The sequence below is a fragment of the Pholcus phalangioides genome, unplaced genomic scaffold (genome assembly GCF_987345545.1).
Source record: "Pholcus phalangioides strain wild (caught in Gottingen) unplaced genomic scaffold, Ppha-v1.0 ptg000017l_1, whole genome shotgun sequence".
NCBI lineage: Eukaryota > Metazoa > Arthropoda > Arachnida > Araneae > Pholcidae > Pholcus > Pholcus phalangioides.
The window spans coordinates 44078595-44101245 of NW_028301610.1; the positions used below are offsets into that span (position 1 = coordinate 44078595).

Genomic DNA, 22651 nt, shown 5'->3' on the forward strand with positions numbered 1-22651 from the left:
TATTTCATAGCGATTAATAATTTTTAGTTAAATTAGTTGAGTGGACAATACTTTATGTAAAATTAACAGAAAATGCTCCAACGTGATATAATCCAGTCGAGCATAAAAGCAAAAAACTGCATCGTTTCACTAAGCTTTTGTATCCTTTGACAAGAATTTTGCACGTATTTTCTTTTTTTTTTGAATCAATCAATAAATTTTGCAAAATTTTTGGGCGTATATTTTAAGTTCATTTAAAGAAGTCTTTAAAATAAAAATATCAAAGATATTCACTTAATCATCTTGTGTCGTTTCATGTGCGATAATTTGCTTGTTATGCATCATTATCTCAGCTTTTTATGTATTAGTCAAGAAAAAACAACATGATAGATGACGTTTTTTTTATTATGTAGACCATTTTTCAACAACATCTTGCTTCTGCTTTCAGATGCTTTATACACAAGAATACGAGTTCATAATAGCCGGTATATTAGCACTACACTAGGTACATTCACTGGGCACGTTCACATTTACAATATTTACACACAAAAATTATCCACTAAGCACAGAATTTACACTACTCATTTTTTTTTCCTTAAAGACTTGCATGTTTGTTTGTTTTTTTTTGAAAACTGTCTATGTACGACTTTTTGATTTTTTTTCCATTTCATAAACAATAATACCAACAAATACACACGTATTTCAAAAATTATACAAATATTTAAGAGAAAAAAACAAGTTTGTTTTTTTCACAGAGACACACACGCACACACATACACAGGGCTTGTAAACTTATTGAATTTTTTTTTTCCAAAATCATATTCAAATTATCGCCTTTTCATATTTTTAATGAGACGATTTTTGGAATGATATTATCACTGTTTAAAAGTACATAAATGTTACAACGTTGCGCCACGTCTCTGTCTAATCAGTGTTTGCTTTAAGTACGTATTTTCACGTGAAGCCAATTCGTATTTGGCCGTTATACACATTGAATTACATATTCGACATTTCTCATGAAGTACACAATAATGGATACTCATTGAAATGTGATGATAGTAACTCTTTCTTTCCGCATTTAAATCACACTAAACCAATAAATTTGTGGTATATTGCCGTCGACGCGCGATGCAACTAAAATATATTTTTTCCACACACAACGATTATATTCATACAGAGTATTATACATAGATCAAATTTTAAAAATATTTTACTAAAATAATAATATAATTTCATGAATTTTTGAAAAAAATTTTCATGTAGGTCTGATGTCAGTTTGTCTTGATTCTCCAAGGGGTTTAAACTTGAAATACAGATATATATCCTGATTTATACATATATATTTTTTCAATTTAATCATTAATTTCAGCAATAAAATTACTTAAGATATTTTATATCGTATATATATATTTTTGAAAGATATGCTTTAAAAATGATATTTTTGTAAACTTTACAAATATTAGTTCCAGATGGAAGGACGATGGAAAATATTCAAGTATTCGGCATGTATTTGAGTTTCCAGGAAATGAAGCAAAAAACAAATTAAAATTCATGGGAAAAGTGGAAATTGGCAGAAAAAGAAGCAAGAAACGAAAATAACAGAATCTGTGCTTGCATTCAGTTTCTATTGGAAATCAATCAGACTTGAGTAAGAAAAAGGAGAATTCTCTTACAACCATGTTAGAGTTTGAAAATGGACTGACCACAAAATTACTTTTTGGACAATGGGTTTTTCTATCTTTGTAGGTCATTTAAAATCATTGAAAATATATATTATGGATTTTAATAACATATTATGCAAATTATTATTCAGTTTGAGGTCTTAAAATTTTTTGTCATTATTGAATAGAAATTTGAAATTAGAGGATCATTTCAGCAAGAATTGGATACAGAAGATATATTCAGTGCTCTTTGTGAATTGAATTTCAATATTACAACAGTTGCCGTTCCCAAAGGCTTTTTTAAAATAATCATCAAAATTTTGAAAAGCAAAATTTTACTGAAAATTCAAAAATTCGTTCGCATAATTTAGATAATTATGATTATTCCAGAAAAGTGGATAGTTATGTTTTTTTGCGCATACTAGGAATTATCTATGTTTATAGTATTTTTCATTTCGTAGACGGTCCCCGTTATTGCTGTCTAAATTGAGACGTAAAATCTCTGGATAAAAAAATGGATCTTTTTAGCTTGACAGCCAAGGACAGGGACTTCTATTCCATCACCTTAAAGACAACTTCCGAGACTTTTCAAATTTTCTTTTACGTTTGAAACTAAATTTCTCGCTCTGTGTTTGTATCTTTTTCATTTTAGTTCATGGCAATATTTTTTCATATACATATTGCAACCGATGCATGTCATAGACAATGGTTAAATGAATTTGATCTAGAATTGCATCCATTTCAGACAATTAATCGACATTTTAGTTGACAAATATTCGTACATAAAATGAAATTAATCTATTTATTATGCTTTATAATACGAATGGTAATGACGAATGTATAGAATTTCGTCGAATATATAGAATTCTTGCAATGTATTGCATGATTACCGTGTATTATCCCGGCGTTAGCCGGCATGGCAGGAAACAGCAATGTAAGTCAGCATGCCGGGAAATTCGAAGTCACAGATTCCGGATAATTCTTGAATTTCTGGACTCCTTGCAAATTCGCTGCATTTCAGGATCCCTTTTGTTTTGCGAAAGACGTTCAGATAGCTTTATGTTTGCTTTTTCAACTGCAAATCATGATTTATTGACAGTCTCATATACTAAGCTTATTCGTTTACGTAGATTACATGAGTTGAATGAAAATATATGTAGACTGTGAAGTGTTTTTGTAATTCTGCGGAAAACTAAAGAATTGCGCTGCAAAAAATGATATTGCAAAACAAAAGTGGCAGCATATCTCTTCAATCTCTGAACATTCAGAGCAGAATACAATATCCGTATTTTGTATTGGGTTATGATTGCTTTCAGAATGATGCCTCGACCGTCATTTGTACGTGTTACGTTACAGCGTTTGCTTCTGAGAAAGCTATGCCTATTATTTTATTTGGATTCACTTATTTAATATAAATTGATTTTGGATGTATATTGAGATTCCCGCTAAAACTAAATTTTCCCGGCATGCCAGGAATGGACTTGACTCCAACATTCAAAACGCTGCTGTTCCCCATTTTCTGCGGCATGCCGGCTAATCCGGGGGAATACGGTAACTCTGTGAAATTTACTAATGGGAAAACTGCACTTTTAAACTACGCAATGTCTCGTTTAAACTTATTTTTCCAACGACAGTAAAGAACGATCTTTAACAAGCTTTCAGATGAAAAATAACAAATGTCAAGCAAGAGTCAGACACGTTGTCACTTCCGATCAATCCATCATAGCGCTTCACTAACCAGTGTTTGCTCAGTTTGCTCCATCCACAGCAGTTGCTCATTATAACTTATCCCGACACCCAAAAAAAAAAACAAAAAAACAATAATATTATTTTTCACGTGAAGTTTTCAAGTCTATTTGTATCTCCCGTCGAAAGCAATAGGTTTATTTTTACTAGATGAGTAAATCAAAAAGAATTGAAAACTCTTGTTCCGGAAGACAAATGTTTTTTTTTTTTCTCTCTCCCTTACGGATACCAAAAAAAATTTCCAAGATCAAGGAAAAAGAACTAAAATGGAGAAAAAATAGGAGAAAAAGGTAAAAAAAAAAAAATTGCAGACAAATTGGTGGCGTTACTTGTGGAGTAAAAGTAAAAGGTGAGGGAGCACCTCGCTGGTACGTTGAACACAATCTAGCTCTGTCTGATTGAATCCTGAACCCCTAATGAAACAGGAGCCAATAGTTAAAGACCTTTTCTTTCTAGCACTCATTCAAGATCTCTCATTTTTTCTCCTTCGTGCAACTTCTCCATTTCCTAAGATTTTTTTTTTTCCGATCTTTTTTTTCTTACGACGTTTAACAAGCTCTATCTTTATATATAAATGTTTTTTTCTGAGTTTTTCTCTCTTTCTTAAGGTTGATATTTCTATCCAGGGTAGAAAACAAGATCAATAAAGTTCTACTGTGTAAGGTAGACGGGAAAATACTTCCGGGAAATTAAAGCTGGAGACGAGGTAAAAAAACAAAAATATTAAAAGCATTTTTTTTTCTTGGGAGAAAGAGGATTATAACGTTTTTATGATGCTTAATGTTGCTTTTTTTGGATGGAGATATGTTTTTTTACACAACAAAACATGCATTTTTTTCCATTTTTTTTTGCTAAATTTTGAATTTAATATTTTCCTATTCAATTAGTTTTGAATACGATACATTTGAAAAAACAAAATCTTTACTGGTAGATAGTATATTTCGTATGTAAATTACAATTTGATATGTATTTCGTAACTGTATTTTTTACTTGATTTCATAATTTTCAAGAATATTTCATAATCATCAGGAGTTGATTAGAATTTGAATCTCAATACTAAAATTTAATTTTTTAATGCTTTTAGATATTTCGAGAACTTTGAGAATATATATGGTTGCTTTTTGATTTGTTATGATTAGAGCGCGAATTATATGCAAATGAATATGTGCATATGAATTTGCATGTTTGTGCTTTTTTTCAACATTAACGCATATAAATGCATAAAATCAAAGAATTTTCAGGATCCAGTGCACATTTTTGAAGGTTTATTGAAGCTCAATCATTTTTTTTATAATTTTTCAAATGAATATTGCTCATAATATTTTTGTTCCCCGCAGGTGGGATTAAAATGATTGTTATTTAGAGGATATTGCAAACATCTCTATTATTTCACGAAATCCCATCTGCAGAGGGAAAGAAACCGATTAAAATGTTATATGAGCAATATTCATTGAAAAAATAATAAAAAAAGTGATGTAGCTTCAATAAACATTCACAAATGTGCACTTATTCTGAATTTTTTTTTTCATTTTATACATTTATTTAAGCCTTAATGCTGAAAAGGACAAAATGTTTTCTAGAGACATGCCGTCAAAAGTGTTTAGCTTTTTTAGAAATAACATCGAAATTCGTTTGTTACTGGTAATTCATTACTGAGCAGCTATTACTAACTAGAAATGAAAATTTCTAAATAAAAAATATGTAGAATTCATTTTCATATGCAAATATATACATACGTGGGGATATTTTTTTAAAAATGAATATGCAGTAAGAAATAGAAAATATACATTTTAAAAACATATCTGCTTTTTTTGCACGATGATTTTTTTTTTACGCATCTTTTCTCATTTTTACTACGTATTTTGAATTTTTTAACTTTTTCGGGATTTTTAGTGCATATTTTGCATATTTATATTTCGCCACTTTTTCTAGTGCATATAATCCGGGATTTAGTTATGATCTATACCTGCGTTTCTCAACCTATGGCATAAGTGGTGGTCCACAAGCAGATTTAATAATAAATCTGAATAAAAAAAATATTCACACAGTTGTTTTAATCGATATAAATAATATCCATATGGGTTCAAATAAAGATTGAACTGAGGAAATTGCAATGCTAAATACGGGATATCAGATATCACTGTATCCATAACAATGCACGTATGACGAATTTGCTAATTACTGCAAAAATGGGTGAGCGGAAGGGGATATAAAGAGCTGCTACAAATCGCGGTGAATAAGAATGTAATTGACGGAAAAAACATTCAAATGGCTGGGTGACTATAGGCATACTTCATTGAGAAAAATAAGGGAAACTGGAATCTTTTTTTTTAAATAAGGTAAATTACGAACGACGCCAATTGCCATGAAAAAAAATTTCCATAAATCGGCAAAATCACCAACTGTAGTTAAAATTGTTGAAAAATAGAAAAATCGTTGAACCTGACAAATATGTGAGATGAATATTTCCATTTATAGCCATAATTATCATAATAAATTATGAAAACGCTGATTATTTACGATTTCAGTAAACATAAAAAATTCAAATCAGCATCACTGAAAAAACTGGACAAATGTATAAAAAAAATTCTGAGCAACTAAAAATACGGGAATGTTTCGTAATACGGGACACAAGTGGTCTGTCGAATAACTTCAGGCATTTTATTGGTCCTTGGATTCAGAAATGTTGAGAGAAACGCTGATCTACGTTATATACTTTTTTAGTTATATTATCATATACTTAGATAAGACAACTATAATTTTTTATGGTCGGTATATTATATTTTCTCATAATTGTTAGTATCAGCACTTTTATGGGTCTCTGTATTTTAGATATTTCTGACAACCATATTTTTATGGGCATCTTTTCAGCCACCTCGTTGGGCTTTTTGCCTGTTATGGCCTGTATAGTATTTGTATATTTGAGTATTAGTAACGGGGGAATATATATATGCTTTATTACCTATCGGTTTATTACTAATTGAATCATTTTTATTCAGAAGCCTGTATAGAGTGCAAATGAAAAGAATTACAAAAGAATAGTTCGGTATGCCTTTCATACTTTGAGGAAACGATATTTTAGTTTAGAAAATGACCGATAAGAGGTAAATATGCATATAGAAATTTATTGCGTGTAGCATAAATTAATGAATTTCATGATCTGAAAATAGTTTAGCAACATTATTTTACGATCACGATGGTGCTGTCATGGCGTACATGCGTAGCTGGACGTCGGTAAATTTTTTGATTAAAAAAATATGAAAATTTAGTAAGTTATTGTAATAGGTCCAAAATTGTTGTAGATATACTCTCTCTTGCACGTTTCCAAAGTTGGCTTGGGCGTAGATGCATAAAATGTTTAACTACACAGGGGCGTAAGAGCCCTAAATGCCAACCTGCGTACAAACAGTCTGAGCGAGTTTTACAAGATCGATGCAAACGTGCAATATGTCCGAATTGCAGAAATAAAAAAATAGTCTGCAACAATATTCATGAATCATCAATTTTTAATGGCATTCACCATTTTCCCATGATTTGAGTGCATATTACTCAAGATTGGAACAATTTCGTGTACACTGGTTCTCTCTCCAGTTAAATATATAGTTCTGAATATCGATACTTCTGTCTCTCAACTCAAGGGTGCTCAACATTTTAGAGAATGCGGTCCACTTCATTGGTTTGGAATCGTGTCGCGGGCCACATAAGTGATGGGTGTTGTGAAAGGAAAACTTTTTTTTGCTACGTAAGTGTTATTAAAGATATGAAAATACTGTATTCAATGTATAATATTGATTTGCTAAATATATTCATAGCATTTCTGAGCTTCTTGAGTAATCTGTAAATGTGTCGCGGGCATCATGAGTAATCTGGAACTGCGCTGCAGGTCGGTAAAGTGACCATAAACATGGTCACTTGAGTGATTTATAAATGTGCTGTAGGTCACTCGAGTGATCTAGAACTGGCATTCACATCAGATAGCCGCAACGGGGATAAGCACTGTTTAACCTAACAATAACCGTGTGAACAATAATTAAGTGCATTTTTAGAAAATTATGTTTGAGCTCAAGGGTCACATAAGATGACTTCGAGGGCCATGGATTGAGCATGCATGCTTTAATTAAATTACCCTATATATAGGAGAGAGAGAATAAAATATATAGGCCTACACTGTGGATCCCACTTATAATATAAAAAAATCCATCACGGAAAAACGTTGCAAGCGCGAACACGCTTCAAAAAGGAAATCTTAATGAGAATTAGTTAGAGTTGAGATCACGAAAAAATTAGTCGCACTAAGAGGGAAACATTCTAAGTGAGAACATTATAAACTGGATCGACTATAATCACTAATCCGATATTCTCCACCGTAAAAATGTTTCACTTAAAATAAATTCTCTACTTAAAATACCAAACAAAAGATCACAAAAAGTACGGGTAAAGGAAAAATAAACTGTTGAATCTCTCGTTAAATACTCCCGATGTTTTTCGTTTTATTTTCTTACTTATTCCTATTCAATTCCGATCTTTATTTTTATTTCTCCTATTTTTTCCGTGTAACTGACGTCACTAACACATGCCTCCATTTCCTCCATTCATTCATGAGAGACTTTTATATTTATTTATTTTATTTTTTCTACAGCCAATTTTTTTATATTCAGTGGAAGTAGAATTCATCCACGTTCTCCGAAGATTTCCGGAAACTCAGCAAAGGGCAAGAACTAGAAAGAGAAAGAAAAACATATAAGATGAAAGAGAAAAGAAAGAGAGAGAGAAAGAGAGAGAGAGTGCTGAAACGGCATAGAAGAAGAACGGACGAAATTTTGGCCTGGAAAGCCGGAAAAATGCCGAGAGAGGCAAGAATATCAAGAGGCCAGTCATGCAGAATTTCTCCTCAGGAAATTTTCGCTCCGAGTAAATTCATCACTCCACCCGGAATACCGAAAAAGGATGGGAAAAGTAGGAGTTGTCCTGGATCTGGAGGAAAAAAAATAAAAACGAAAAGAAAGAAAGCGTAGAGAAAACTGTCGAAACTGAAGAAAAAAGAAATAAAAAAAAAATGTATTAAAAGCAAACTTTTTGAACACTTAAAAAAATAAATAGAATCCTAAGACTTTCTTAGCTGCTTTTTATTCTTCGATTCTGGCTCTTCTGTCGTTAAAATTCTTTTCACTTCCTCCATCCACAAAAAAAGGAGGCGTCTGAATTTCTGAAATCGTATGGTTCAAGAATTGAAATAAAATGAAATGCATAAAATACCGATTTTCTTTAAACATTCTTTGAATTTTTGGAATGTTATTTGCACAACGAGTATTGAAATTCTAAATCCGAAAAAAACAAAAATTTAATCACCGGAAGAATTATCGAAATTTTCAAATTGTAATTTCGTGTTTGTGAATTAATTAAATTATTGGATAATCAGTTTTTTTGTTATCATCACAGACCAATGTAATTAAAAACATGAAATTATTAAAAATCTAAGTCAAACTCGGTTATGACGTGAATAATTGTCGTTTTGGGTTGAACACCATAGATAATAGTGTTAATGCACTTTGCTTATAATGTTGATGAAAATGCCACAAACTCGGTTATAATTTTTTAAGAACATATTTTTCGTGGTTTTATGACATTTTTGATACGTAACGATGGAAAAAAAGGATTTTTAAGAAGTTTTGATCTATATAGCGTTTTCCTAATTAACATGGCCAGCATATGGGACAATACTGTATTTCCAGTATAATTTTGCCCTTTCCGACTTTTTCTTTTACAAAAGTGGCCCGTTTTCTACGGGATTTTTGGGCGATATTTACTTCAATTATTAATCTTTAGTAGAATCAGAGATCGAAGGTGTTTTGCATGCACATCTCACATATTTACCAAGTTAATTTTTCCCCTGAAATGCATTTTAAATCACTGCATAATTTTTAATACTATATTCCTCGCCAAGGGTTAATCGTTAGCCATAATTGGTGATTTCTCTGATAGTTGATAATCCCAATTTCTCGTGTTTTTCTGGATCAAAAATTATCACGTTAATCTCATGATAAAATAACATAATCTGGCACAACATTTTATTGTATTTGATTACATTTTCTGTCAAAAAAGGTCTCGTAAACGCCAAAAATTCACGGAATCTTCGATATCGTTATAACCAAGTTTGACTGTATTCAAACACAGAAATGAATTACGGACAAAATATGCCATAAAGCATTTTCTATATGGATATTTTTGTACTTTAGGTTCAATAATGAATTTTCAATACCATTATTGTGAAATTTTGAGTTACCAATATGAACAATAAAGTGTTTTTCAATGAAAAATGAAAGAAAACACATCCGTCAAGATCATTGTTTTTCATCACCAAAACTGCAATGATGCGTCATCGCACACGGGAAAAATTCCAATAATCGTAACACACATTTACAAAAAAAGTAAACCACGCCCATATTACATACTAATAAATCTCAATTATACAAGTCTGCCAGTTTTTAGCAGTTCCAATCATGTAGCGGATGCACGTGCACTGACGTTATTATAAATTCTACAATTGCCACGATGTGCTTTGAAGCAATATTATGTATGGTAGCGCATTCAATTGCAGTGACACTGACGAAATACCATTTGATAAATAATAATGTTTTTTTGCAGTTTTGGGGAGGGCTAACCCAGCCTTACACAGCAAAAATGTCAATGTTTTCTCCGTAGATGTCACCAGCGTCTGGGAGAAAAAGGGATCATGCATTTGACACCTTGACGTGTTGAGGAAATAACTCGTGGACATGAACATGAACACAAAGTAAGAAATGATAAACCAGGATAACAAAAAATAACATTTTTGTTAACCGGGGGGGGGGGGGGCATCATCAGAGATATAGATAGAGATATAGAGAGTGTGAGTGTGTTGTGAGAGAGATCTCCTTGTTACCGGGGTTGCCTGTTGTTTGTTTGTTGTTGTTTTTTTTCCAAGTCAGTTTATAGCCCGAGAGGTTGGAATCTCGAGAATAAATCTACGCCTTCGTTTCACCGTGCAAGTGGTGCGCGTGGTGTTCGGCCATCACCTGAGGTATCTGAGGAGGAATGGTAGATGCCATCTTGTGCTCTTTTTTCCATTTCATGCGACGGTTCTGAAACCAGATCTTGATCTGACGCTCGCTGAGGCACAGGGCGTGGGCGATTTCAATCCGCCTTCGCCTTGTTAGGTACCGGTTAAAATGGAACTCTTTCTCCAGCTCCAGTGTCTGGTACCGCGTGTAAGAAGTTCTTTGCCGCTTTGCCTCACCCATAGAATTGACTCCATCTGATAAAGAAACAAGAAACACGGAATAAAATTAGAAGAACGTAAATCAATGATAAAACAAATATATGTGCAGTAGAAATTGGTTAATTCGAAATTTGGATAATTTGAAGTTTTACGAACTACCCTGGAGAGTTTTCTATCTAATTTAATGTTAAAATTTCTTGTTTAATTGAAATTTTTTGATAATTTTAAGTCAGAGGAAAGAAATCATGAATGTTTATGAGCAAATTTAGTTTGGAAAAATTCAACATGAAGCCCCAAACTTTGGTTTTCTCGATCAAGTTATTTCACAACAAAATTTTAAAGACTAATAAAAGTTTAAAAATTCTGTTTTTTTTTTTTTTTGTTTTTCTTTTTGCTACTCCTTTGTTTGTTTTTTTGGTAATTTTAATGTCCATTTTAGCATTGTTCAGCTGGAGTGCATCGAGATTTTGTACAAGGGCTGGACAAATCGCAACAAAATCTAGGCACCAGAACAATTTTTTAGGAACCAAAAAAAAAAAACCTGAAGGAGAAGGTCCAAAAATAATGCTGACGTTTTTGAGACGAATCGAATGAGAATTTGCTGAAGTAATTTTGACGTTTTTAGGGCATAGTGACCCTCTTTGACGTTGGCAGATATGCTGCTATAAATTCCAAACATTTTGTGCTGCTCTCAGCCAGCAATTTAGAAACAACACAAAGGAAATTTTAGGTGTCAATACCAATTTTTTATTCGCCATAGAGACCAGGGTCTGGGATTTGTCCAGCCCTGCATTATACCGATTATGCTTTCCAACCTATGGATCAAGGTATAACATTCAAAATTTGAATCATTCTGTCGTCATTAAGAGTAGACCTATAGAAACTATCGGGAAGGTTTGTGTGTGTGTAATACGTTAATGAAAGTACATTTTCCAAGATAGAATAAGAACGATAAGCTAAATTTTGGAAACAGTTTCATAACAGATGATCATGAACTGTTTCCGTAAATCAGGCTTTGAACATCGTCAAGAAATTCTGCAGTGATGCTGATTTCAAAACAGTGGAATAATGCAGTAGATAAGATCGTTATAATTATAAATTATTAACATTTAAGAAACAGTTTCGTAACTGGTGATAAAAATTTAATAATTCATAATTATTATCCTTATGTGAACGTTGATGATTAAGTTGCAATTTGCTGTCATTTTACAGATTCCGCATAGAAAAATTAGATAGTTCGAGTTTTTTTTCCAGTGACTTAAGACTTCGAATCAACCAAGTTCAACTGTATTTCATTCGCAACAGTGTTTCTTAACCTTCTTTCGCATTTCAACCATATTTTCTTCTCTTGTCCCCCCCCCCCCCATCTTATAGACCCCATTTAGATTGTAATTTAGAAGATTTTTTTTAGTCAATTTATAGTGAATAAAACTTTTATGTATAAATGAAGTCTCGAGACCGCTTCGTTGGACTTCAGTGAGGTTCTCTCTAGTTCTGGTTCTATACAGACCCGTCTCAAAATCGTTTGTACTTGGGCAAAGTGAAGTTCCGCGGCCAATACTTAGCAGGGAGTATATATATATATATAACAGCTTACACATTTTTGTAATTATTGTCGAAAATCATAGTATTATAGAACTAATCACGTAGGCCAAGGGCGCTCATCATTTAGGAAAGTGTGGTCCCTTTCATTGGCTTGAAAACCTGTCGTGGGACACTTGAGTGAACTGGAAATGTGCCAGTTAGTTTTTTGTAACAAAATTAGGTTGATTAATCACAATTTTCTGAAGGCCCATTAGTAACAGCTAATATGGTTGCATATTTACATTCTTTAAACTCAAAAACCATAGTACCAGATCTCATTATGTACTTTTCCTATAGACATGAGGACCCCGGGCCATGTCTGGATGGACCCAATTGATATGGATCGAGTTCTATGTGCAATTTCTGTTGAATTCTGAAAATAATCAACTTTCCCCACCGTTTAGAATATTTATTTCTAAACAGCTGGATTATTTAACAGCTCTCTGTTACCCCATTAATCACCTATCGTGTTTCCATTATCCTTTTGACTTTTACCCGTGGGCCCCCCTTAGAAATATCCCAAGAGCACAAGAATTCCATATTGTTTAAGGTTGAGAACCACTGGTTTATACTAATATTTATTTGAAACAAAGTTCCACCAAGAATTAACTACCAAGAATTCCACCAAATTTTAGCGCACCAAGAATTTTTTATCATTCTTGGTGATGGAATTCCATTTTCTTCACTACTCATAAAGAACGAAATATTTACCATGGATTGTGTGCTGCTCTAGAAACAAATAAATTTCAGAAACAAAAAAATTAATTAAATTAATATCTTGTATAATATATAAGGTATTGTATTATATATGTCATTTCAAAATTATTAGAAAAAAATTATTTCATAATTTCAGTGAATAAAAACCGACTAGTTTTACTATTTAAGATAGAAGTTCTACAAGTCCAGGAAATAGCTGTGTATTTCTCTCTTGAAAGTATTCGAGACCAAATGCTAATGAGTATATACATAATAATAGTCATTTCTAGAAGGACTTTCCTTGAATTAAAACAATATAATCTATGTGTCTATTTTTCCTTTTACGAAAAAAAAAAGTGCGTAGAAACCATTTTTTTTTTATTCTCACTAGCTTACAAATATGATACTATTCATATTTTTCTATTGCTAACCTCTAAAAACTCGTGCTGAATAAAACTACGTTATTTTTAAAATGATCAAAAATACTCCTCAAATTATAGGTTACCAACACTATAATCATCTCTACAATTACTTCTAGAAGAGGAACAAGGTTTAAGGAAACGAAATATCCCAGAATAAAAGTAGCCATTGGTTCATTTATATTGATGAATATTTTTGATTTTAAAGTAAACATTTCTACGTGTAAAATGTAAAAAAACTTTGTTTTTACCGATGTTGTTTTTGTAAAGCATATAAAATCCGCAATCGAAGAGATGCATTAAATTTGATTTTAAAAAATGGAGTTTTTGATGCATAATAGAATATTTTCAAAATAAAGTTGTCATTTTCTCCGACGAAAAAACCGAAGAATTTTTTAGAGAAAATCGTTTTTTTAGAGAAATTTCCGGAGCGTATTAAACAGACATAAAAATATTTAATGATTTAATCAATAACGTATCGATCGCTATTGAGCTTCTCACGAATAAAGAAACCTCCGAATTTTTTTTGGAAACATAAAAAAAAAAAGAAATTGAAGAAATCGGTTTTCTTTAGAATAAATTCCCGAATTTCTTTAAGATTATTCCATAGACATATATCGGCTAAACTGAAAGAATTATTATTAGTTTTTTTTTTTTGTTCTTAAAAATCCTCTAGAGTCGTATTGATTCATTATAGATTCCTTAAAGATGCAAGAGCCGTATTCGATAGGCTTTGTACTGAAGTACTATCTTTCCAAAAAGACGAACATTCAATCTAATTTTTAGTTTTCTTCAAAAGATTTCAATAAAATGATTTTTCTCACCTTTTAACAAATTCCTACCTGTAATTTTCACAAAGTTGTTTTGAACGAAAATGTTATGTTTTTGAAATACGTCCAAATACTTTTAAAATAAAAATATTTATACTCGAAGTACAAATATTTTTCAAATTTTATTTTGGCAGGAAACTTGCCGTTAGTTTCGGAAAAAGAAATAGAAATAAATACTGCATCTTTTTAAATTGTATACGGAATTCTAAAAAATTCAAGAAACTTGAAAGCAAAAATATTTGAAAAGAAAAATTGGCTTATATTTTGTAAGAAGTAATAATAAAAAAAATAAATATATATACAAAAAAAATGGCGCTTGTCTGTCTGTGTTTTATTTTATTTTATTCATGTTTTTGGTATTTTTATTTTTAAAAAAATGTGATGCTGTGTGTTTGTTTGCCTCTAAATACGATCCCTTCCCACGTTTTTTACTTTTTTTCCAATTTTTACTTTTAAAAGGCAAGTATTGAATTTCGTTTTGTGGAAACGTAAGTGTTTTCAGTGTTTTATTGAAAATGAAACATTTCCTTCTAAATGTGAATCGTTAGTTTTAAAAATATTTCAGTTTTTCTAACGTTATAGTACACGTTTCGATTTATTTTTTGGATATTTGAAACAAAATATTGTAAAAAAATTACATTAAAGAAATATTTCGATTTTTTTTTTTTATCGATCATAATTTCGATCAGATTATCGATCATGTATTGATCGATATCATTATCGGAAACTTCGATCTGTTTATGTTTTTTTAGTCGCTATAATTTTCATTTTTGAATAAAAATCCGACTATTTGATTAACTTGATATTTCTAATAGCAATGAAAATGTATGTTCGAATACTCGTTTATTGCTAATGAGACCAATAAATTAAAATACCGATGGTTCGTTCCTTACGTTCTACGAATCTTTGAGACTGATGATTAATATCTCACAAGTTTAATTAAAATTCTGATAATAACTCAACTACAATTTATCAATCGGATTCATTCGGATCTCCTGGCTCCTGGCAAGGATATCGATAATTTCAAAGGCTACGGATGCTTGGATTTGTTGTCGAGAGTGTGCGGGAGAAATCTAGAAACTGATAATTGAAGGGGGCGAAGGAAAGGAATTTTCAGTTTTGGGATTTCCCAAATTTTCCTTCCATTTCCAGTTAGTTCCGTGGTATGCTTATCCTTGATAATCTTGATCCTAACTCCGGTCAGTGTTGGAAGAATTCACTAGAGAGTTGAATCTATTATATCTAAGATAGATTTAAGATAGGTTTAGAGCAATCGTAATTTATCACTACATACAGCCGAAGCAAATTTTCTAGAGGTTTCGCATCTATCAATAACTACAGAATAATGTGATTCGGAAAGTGAAATTTGCTTAGTAAATTGTGTTGAGTTGATTAAATGATGATGTTTCCTCTTTGAGAATTTATACATATTCGAAAATCGAAACTGAATTCTTCTGCGAAATATTATGAGAAAATCTAGTTATTCTTAGTATAAAATTGCTAGTAAATGTTGGTTATAAAACACTTTATCAAAAATTAGCTATGGGATGTATTGAAAGACTAATGCACCTTTCGTAATATTAAACTAAGAATAGATCTCTAATTATGTTTTCAAAGACTATCTCCTGGAAATGAGCGAGTAATTGACCATATCTCCGTATAATCGTTGTCTTTAATCTATTCCAACGAATTTCGGTTCGTCACTCACATTATTCTCATTAATCCTCGTATCTCGGCCGTCAGCAAGTAATCAACTTTCTTAGAATAATCAACGTAAATTCGTTGAGATAGTTGTTTAGTGAGGGTCAACGATACGTATGATCAGTACTAGTTTTTTGAGTAAATATTGGATTATAAAACTCAAGAAAAACTGAACAGTAGTAATTCGAAGAATACGTAGATAAGGAAAATGAAATTCGACGGAAGTGATTATCCTGAAATAATTGAGTATGACCTATATATTACATTTCTAGGTCAATAGTTAGTCTGCCAGACCACACCTGTATTTGTTGTGAACCGAAATGTAATAATATTGTTGGAACAGGGAATGAATTTTTCTCGGTCTAACTGTATGACAGTTTAATTGACTTTCATAAAAATTTCCATTTGTGATTCTAAAAATACATACAGTATAGTTCTTCTTGAGAGTAAATGTTATTAATTTTCAACTCTAGGCATTTTCCCACGTACCGTAATTTGGGGCTACTTTGCACTTGGAGGGGTAACTTTGCACCACTATTGAAAAAAGGTTCATCGTTGCCTGGCAGCTATTCTAATGAAAATTTCCAAACGGTTTTGATATTTCCAGAAAAGGAGACATTATCGGTCAACTCGTGTATTTGAGTTTGTGATGGATCACATATTTTAGATATCGTATGCGAAACATCTGTGCAAACTGACTTCACCTGTAATTTTTGTCAAGAAAAAGTTGTATTTTGCTGTAAAAAAAAACGACTTGATTAGAAAGTAAATGCTGCTTATTTACATGCAGAAATTAATTGTGTTTTAAATCATAAAACACACAAAACCTATAAAGTTGGAATTCACTGATTATTTATCATTATATGCTCGATAGTAATTTGATAGTAATGTTCTTGGAGAAACTGAGGCTACTTCGCACCACCTAAAAATTCGTCTAAATCAACACCAAATTAGTCTTTTACTTTGTTTTCGGGTTAATTCAGCTTAGTATCAATCCTATTATGTTCAAAATGAATATTTCTTGTTTCTTGTTTTTTGATAAAATAATACCAAATTTTTCATTCATATATTAATTGCTTTTTTGCACGTTAAAAAGTGAAATAAGTACTTTTAGGAATTTTGACCATTTTTTCCATTCAAGACCAAAAAAATCCCTATCCTGTCAATTTCCCGCATTACTATGTGGTAGCACAATAAATTTTAAGTGGGTCGACAGTAGGCTTACTCCAAAACGTTGTCTTGCTAAGAAATAATCAATATATAAGGTGGTGTAAAGTAACCCGCTTCTATATGGGTTACTTTGCACCAATTTAAAAAAATTCATTAAAAAAAATTATGCCATTTTACGGCAACAGACTTGATCTGACATCATCTTAAAATATACTGTATTAACATCATTTTCAAAAATCATTTTACGTATTCGACATGCCTAGCATGAATTTTTCCTAATAAACTCTCAAAGACGACGCAAAAGTAGCCCCGTGTTGTTGTTGTCTCATTTAATACCGCTATAAATTTCTATGAGACACTATTCAATAATTCAGCGATCATTTTTTTAGGATGGGTTTGATTTCAATATAGAGCTTATATGAATAGAAAAAAAAAATGGGATTCACCCTCTCGTTTCGAAAATTACCCTCGGCAGTACGGTTATCCCGATTTATATGATCCCCCCCAAAAGCTGGTGGCACTCTAGGTTTTGAGCTATAATGTTGCAAGAGCAGGCGGTTGAAATTAACACATTACGCTAGAAAAGCCACTCGAGTCAAGAGTATCAGAGAGGGAGTGGGCAAAGAGCCCCCACTTCGCGATTTGCCCCAAGAACTTGATTGATGTGCTCGCGATCCCCAGAAGGTTTCGCTCACTTTACCGCTGAAGTATGTGCAGTGTATGAGAGAGAGCGAAGAGATGGGAGAAATGGGGCCCGGGTAAGAATGTACTTTCACCTATGCAGAGAACATTCCAAAACAAGTGAAGGATGGATACGACCAAAAATTAACTCCGCTAAGCCTACAGACAGTCAATTTTCTCACTGTTTCTCTCAAAAAACGTTCAATTTTTTTTTACCCTACGTAGTTTATTTCACCCTCTCTAACATTAAAACCTCCGGATTCGCGATACTGATAATTCTACTGTGATGATTCTTGTCAATGATAATTATCTGCAATATCAGTTAATTAGAAAAATATCTCTATAGTAATATTTTTTCCGATTGTTATAATTACTCACACATCGTTTTGACATTCGAGAATGTTTTGAGACTACATTTTGTTCTTCCGATTGCCTATATATATAAATCGCAATTCATCATTAACTCCCGCATTCCAAAAAATAATCCATAATTTTCATGAAATCCCAATATTTCTATAGATTTTATTGTAAAAAATACTCATAATTATATAAAATTAAATTTCTTGAATATTTACGATTAGTTAATAACTTCCAAAAACAGAGTGTGTATGTGTAATAAAGGTAATTTTTTGCACCATTTTTATGCTGTATTTGTATACTGTAATTTCCCAGCTATAGTTTTCACGTTCAAAAATATTTTGAGACCAAATTTTGTTCCTCCGATTCTCTAAATCAAAATTCACCGTCATTAATATCTGCATTCTCTAACAAAAGTTGATATTTTTCATGAATTCCCAAGATTTCTATAGATTTTAGGCTAAAAAAATATTCATAATAAAATAAAATGCTGGTATAAGATAATTCATATCTATTGTAAATGGAAAAATTAAATTTCTGAACATATAATGATTAATTAAAATTGCAATTAAAAACTACTAAAAACACAAAGGTAACACAAAGGTGTGTGTGTGAGAAAAAAATTCAACTTTTCTCATTTTGATACTGTACGATGTAGGCTACTGTAAGTTTCCAGCTTCATTTATTGAAAATATTTTGTGACCAGTTTGTTTCTCTGATTGTCTAAATCTGAATTTACCTCATTAATTTGAATTTTAGGCTAAAAAATTCATGTAATACATTTCCTCTCATAATTTTTCAACTAACATTTCATACTGTGCATTCAAAAGAGAATTGATTCAATACGTATTAACCATTTCAAATATTGAAGTTTATTTTTGGAACGCTAAAATGTGGTCTTTGTATTCGTAAATATTTATTACCGTTGTCATTGGCAATTATGTTTTTATATGCAACATTTTCTAATTTTGTGTAACACATGATCCCACTTTCCGATTCAGTTGGTGTCTGATTATATTTCCACTTTGATTTTTTTTTTCTCTTTGTTTTTTACTCTAACATCCATACTCTACAGTGCCACTGTTTTTGATTAATATTTTGTTTGAAAACATTGTTTAAATATTAACCGTATTTAATTTTATTCTGGTGGCCGGTTCGGGTAAGATTTTTACTCCTTGACCCCTCATAAAAATAATTTTCGTTTTTGTATTTGGAATTCTAATCATATTTCTGAATTTATTATTTATTTATTTGTGTCTAAAAATGAAAATATTTACAATAAAGTAAAAAGCCTATATAAAAAATTTAATTCCTTCAATACTTATTATTATTTAAAATTACAATCAAATCTACTAAAAACACAAATATTGTGTACACAAAAATTATGTGCTTATTTTTCAAAGATGAGTACATTAAAATAATATATAATAGTAAAATAATAATATTATATATAAATATATAATAATAATATATAAAGATAAATAATATTAATATATAAAGATAAATACCCGTATTTTTTTAAATCATTTCTAAATTATTAGAGTATCGAAGACAGCGATAACTATCAGAATATTGCCGATAAATGATGATAATCAACCAAAAACATCATTTTTAATCGGTTCCACGTGTATGCCAAATTGAAAATTTGAAAAAAGAAAAAAATTAAATTATAAAAAAAAAGCACAAGATCAAAAAAGGAAGAATACCTGGATTTATCTCGTTATGAGCTCAAATTGACCATATATTGGAAATTCAAAGATTAGTCGGTAAAATATATCACTTTTGATATGCAGAATAACAAATGGACAACATAATAGTATTCTGCGGTTTATCACGATACCAAATAGCAGCGCCAGGATGTCATTTAATTTGTACACGTGTTCATAAAAATGCTGACCATCACAAAAAAAAAATGCTTGCAGAGATTACAGAGCGGATGAAACACGCTCTGTTGCACGCCATGTCCATCAATGTCATTCAGTTCTTCAAGCAAAATGATACTGTGTAGTAGTACTATTATATATGTTTTCTTCAACTAAGGTAAAGTAGAAAAACAGAAATTTTCGAGTGTCATTCACAAAAGCAAGTATTATTCATGTAGCCAATTTTCACTCGAAAAAAAAGGCAATGACAATGAGAAGCGAAGCGTAGCAAACACAAAATGAGTTTCAAAGAAAATTTGCTACAAAGTTGCACACTGAACAATGTTGCTTTTTTTTCTTTTTTTCAATACACAGAGGAGTAAAACCACCACTGACAGAATGCGTGATCACAGTAAAAATTTTCCAGTTGCGTGTTGCGGCATCAGGTAAATGTACTTTGCCCTGTAAAGCGTGACCACGTTTCCAACCACGGCGCCAAGAAAATGCTTCTGAAATAATTGATTAATATTTCTGTTTAATTTTACTAGTCTTTTATTCCTATTTATTGTTATATACTTGGGAATCTAATTATAATTTGGAAGAAACAGCTGAATGAACCTGGGGCGTTGCCGGTCATTGAACAGTCATGATATAGCCCGTGAAAAATAATTCTTTTCTACAACCGATTTGTTGAGATTCGATTGATATTTTACTGCTTAAAAAATATTTCGAAAATATTATGACGTCATGATTGGAATTCTACACGGTCTGTAATATATAATTAGATAATTTTTGAATTAGGAGATGAATATAAATAACGTTCTTATCTTTTTTTTTTATCTGCTGTAAGATATTGTAGGTATAAAAATTAAATTTTTTTGAATATTTATTTTAGGGTTAACCAGTAAAATATACCACTTTCGATATGCAATATAATAAATAGACAATGTGTGTTTCGCGGTTTATCACTATACCAAAAATACATTTTAAAAATGTTTGATAAATGTCGTGATTGGAACTTTATGATTAATTAAAATTACAAAAACACAATGTGCAAAAACACAATTTATGGAAGCGGAATTTGTGCGTTATACTGTAATTTCGCAGCTATAATATTCGAAACATATTTTGAGACTAAATTTTGTTCTTCTGATTGCCTGAATTTGAATTCTGATTGTTCACACACTAATCTTCGCATTCCATGAAAAGATCAATTTTTTTTTCATGAACTTTCAAGATTTCTATAGATTTTAAACCAAAAAAAATATTCCTAATAAAATGTCAGCAGGCTTGTATAAGATAATCTGAATCTATTATAAATATAAAAATTATATTTCTCTCTTGAACATTTATCATTAAAGTTACAAAAAAACTACTACAAATGCAAGTGACTTTGTATAAAAAATGATTAGTGACAAGTGACAAGTGTGGTCTGATAAGTGACTTTGTATAAAAAACTAATTTTTGAAATACTTTGAATTGATTTCGTATTTTTAACGAATTTCTAAATGAGAGAGCATCGAAAAGACAACGATATCCATGAGAATATTGCCGATAAATAATGATGGTAATCAAACAGAAACATCATTTTTATCTTCTTCACATGGATGCCAAATTCAAAATTTAAAAAATTTTAAAAATGAAAGCATAAAACTCTGAAATTATTAAAAATGAAAAATTTTGAAATCATTAAAGTTTTAAAATTTTAAAATTATAAAAGTTGTAAATTTTCAAAATTTAAAAAAGCACAAGAAGAAAACAAATACCTCAAATAAGAAAGAATATCTAGATTTTGCTTGAAAAATTTTAAATGCAAAAAATATTTTATGGGCTAAAATTGACCACATCTTGGAAATTCAATCAGTAAAATATATTGCTTTTGATATGAAACATAATAAATAGACAATATAGCGGTACTCTGTGGTTTATTACGATACCAAAAATGTGTTTAAATAATTATTATACATAAAATTGTAATTATATATATATATAAAATTATATAAATTTTATTATATGTTATACATATATTATATTATATATAAAATATTATGATATATGTCATGATTAGAATTCTACACCGACTGTGATATGTAATTAGATAATTTTTGAATTATGACCCGATGATATATAAACTTTTTCATTTTATTTTGAATTGGCTGTAAGATTAATTGAACAAAATAAAAGTTTTAAAGTAAAAATATTTTTTAGGCTATAACTCAAATATTTGAGAACACAATCAATTAGAGTTTATTTTAATTATTTATATTAAGTCGCGTTTTCATAACGATAGAAATACGAGCAGACAAATGCAATTCAATTTCTATAATAATTGACAAAAATTTCAAAATTAATCATCTCATTATATCTCTTCCGCAATCGGAAATTCAACATAATTGAAATCCGCGGATAATTGATGACTGTCTAGAAGCATTTTCTGTGTATAACGCTTTATAACGAGCGTCAGAAAAGATTATTATTTTTTTTGAAAAATTTTAAAATATGGCCCTAATTAGCACATGCAATTTTAATACCATTATTGAATATTTTCAGCTCTTAGTAATTTTTTTAACGAAATAATTCTTCAACTAACCTTGATGAGGGATGGTCCAATGACATTATGCCCTACGCTAGGAAAAACCTGGTCTGAATAACCATAGGACACAATGAAGGGCGTTACTGAGGTATTCTTAAAATTTCCTACAGCGAA

General features: G+C 30.9%; 1 protein-coding gene across 1 annotated transcript in view; it reads right to left on the reverse strand.

Annotated features, from left to right (window-relative positions):
- Positions 1-366: 366 nt before the first annotated feature.
- The window catches only part of LOC149073495 (uncharacterized), a 72932-nt gene continuing 50647 nt past the window's right edge, over positions 367-22651 (reverse strand). Inside the window, exon 2 of the mRNA XM_089246170.1 lies at positions 367-10680. Coding sequence (XP_089102296.1) covers positions 10391-10680 — 290 coding nt within the window. The 3' untranslated portion in view covers positions 367-10390. The remainder of the gene's footprint in view (positions 10681-22651) is intronic.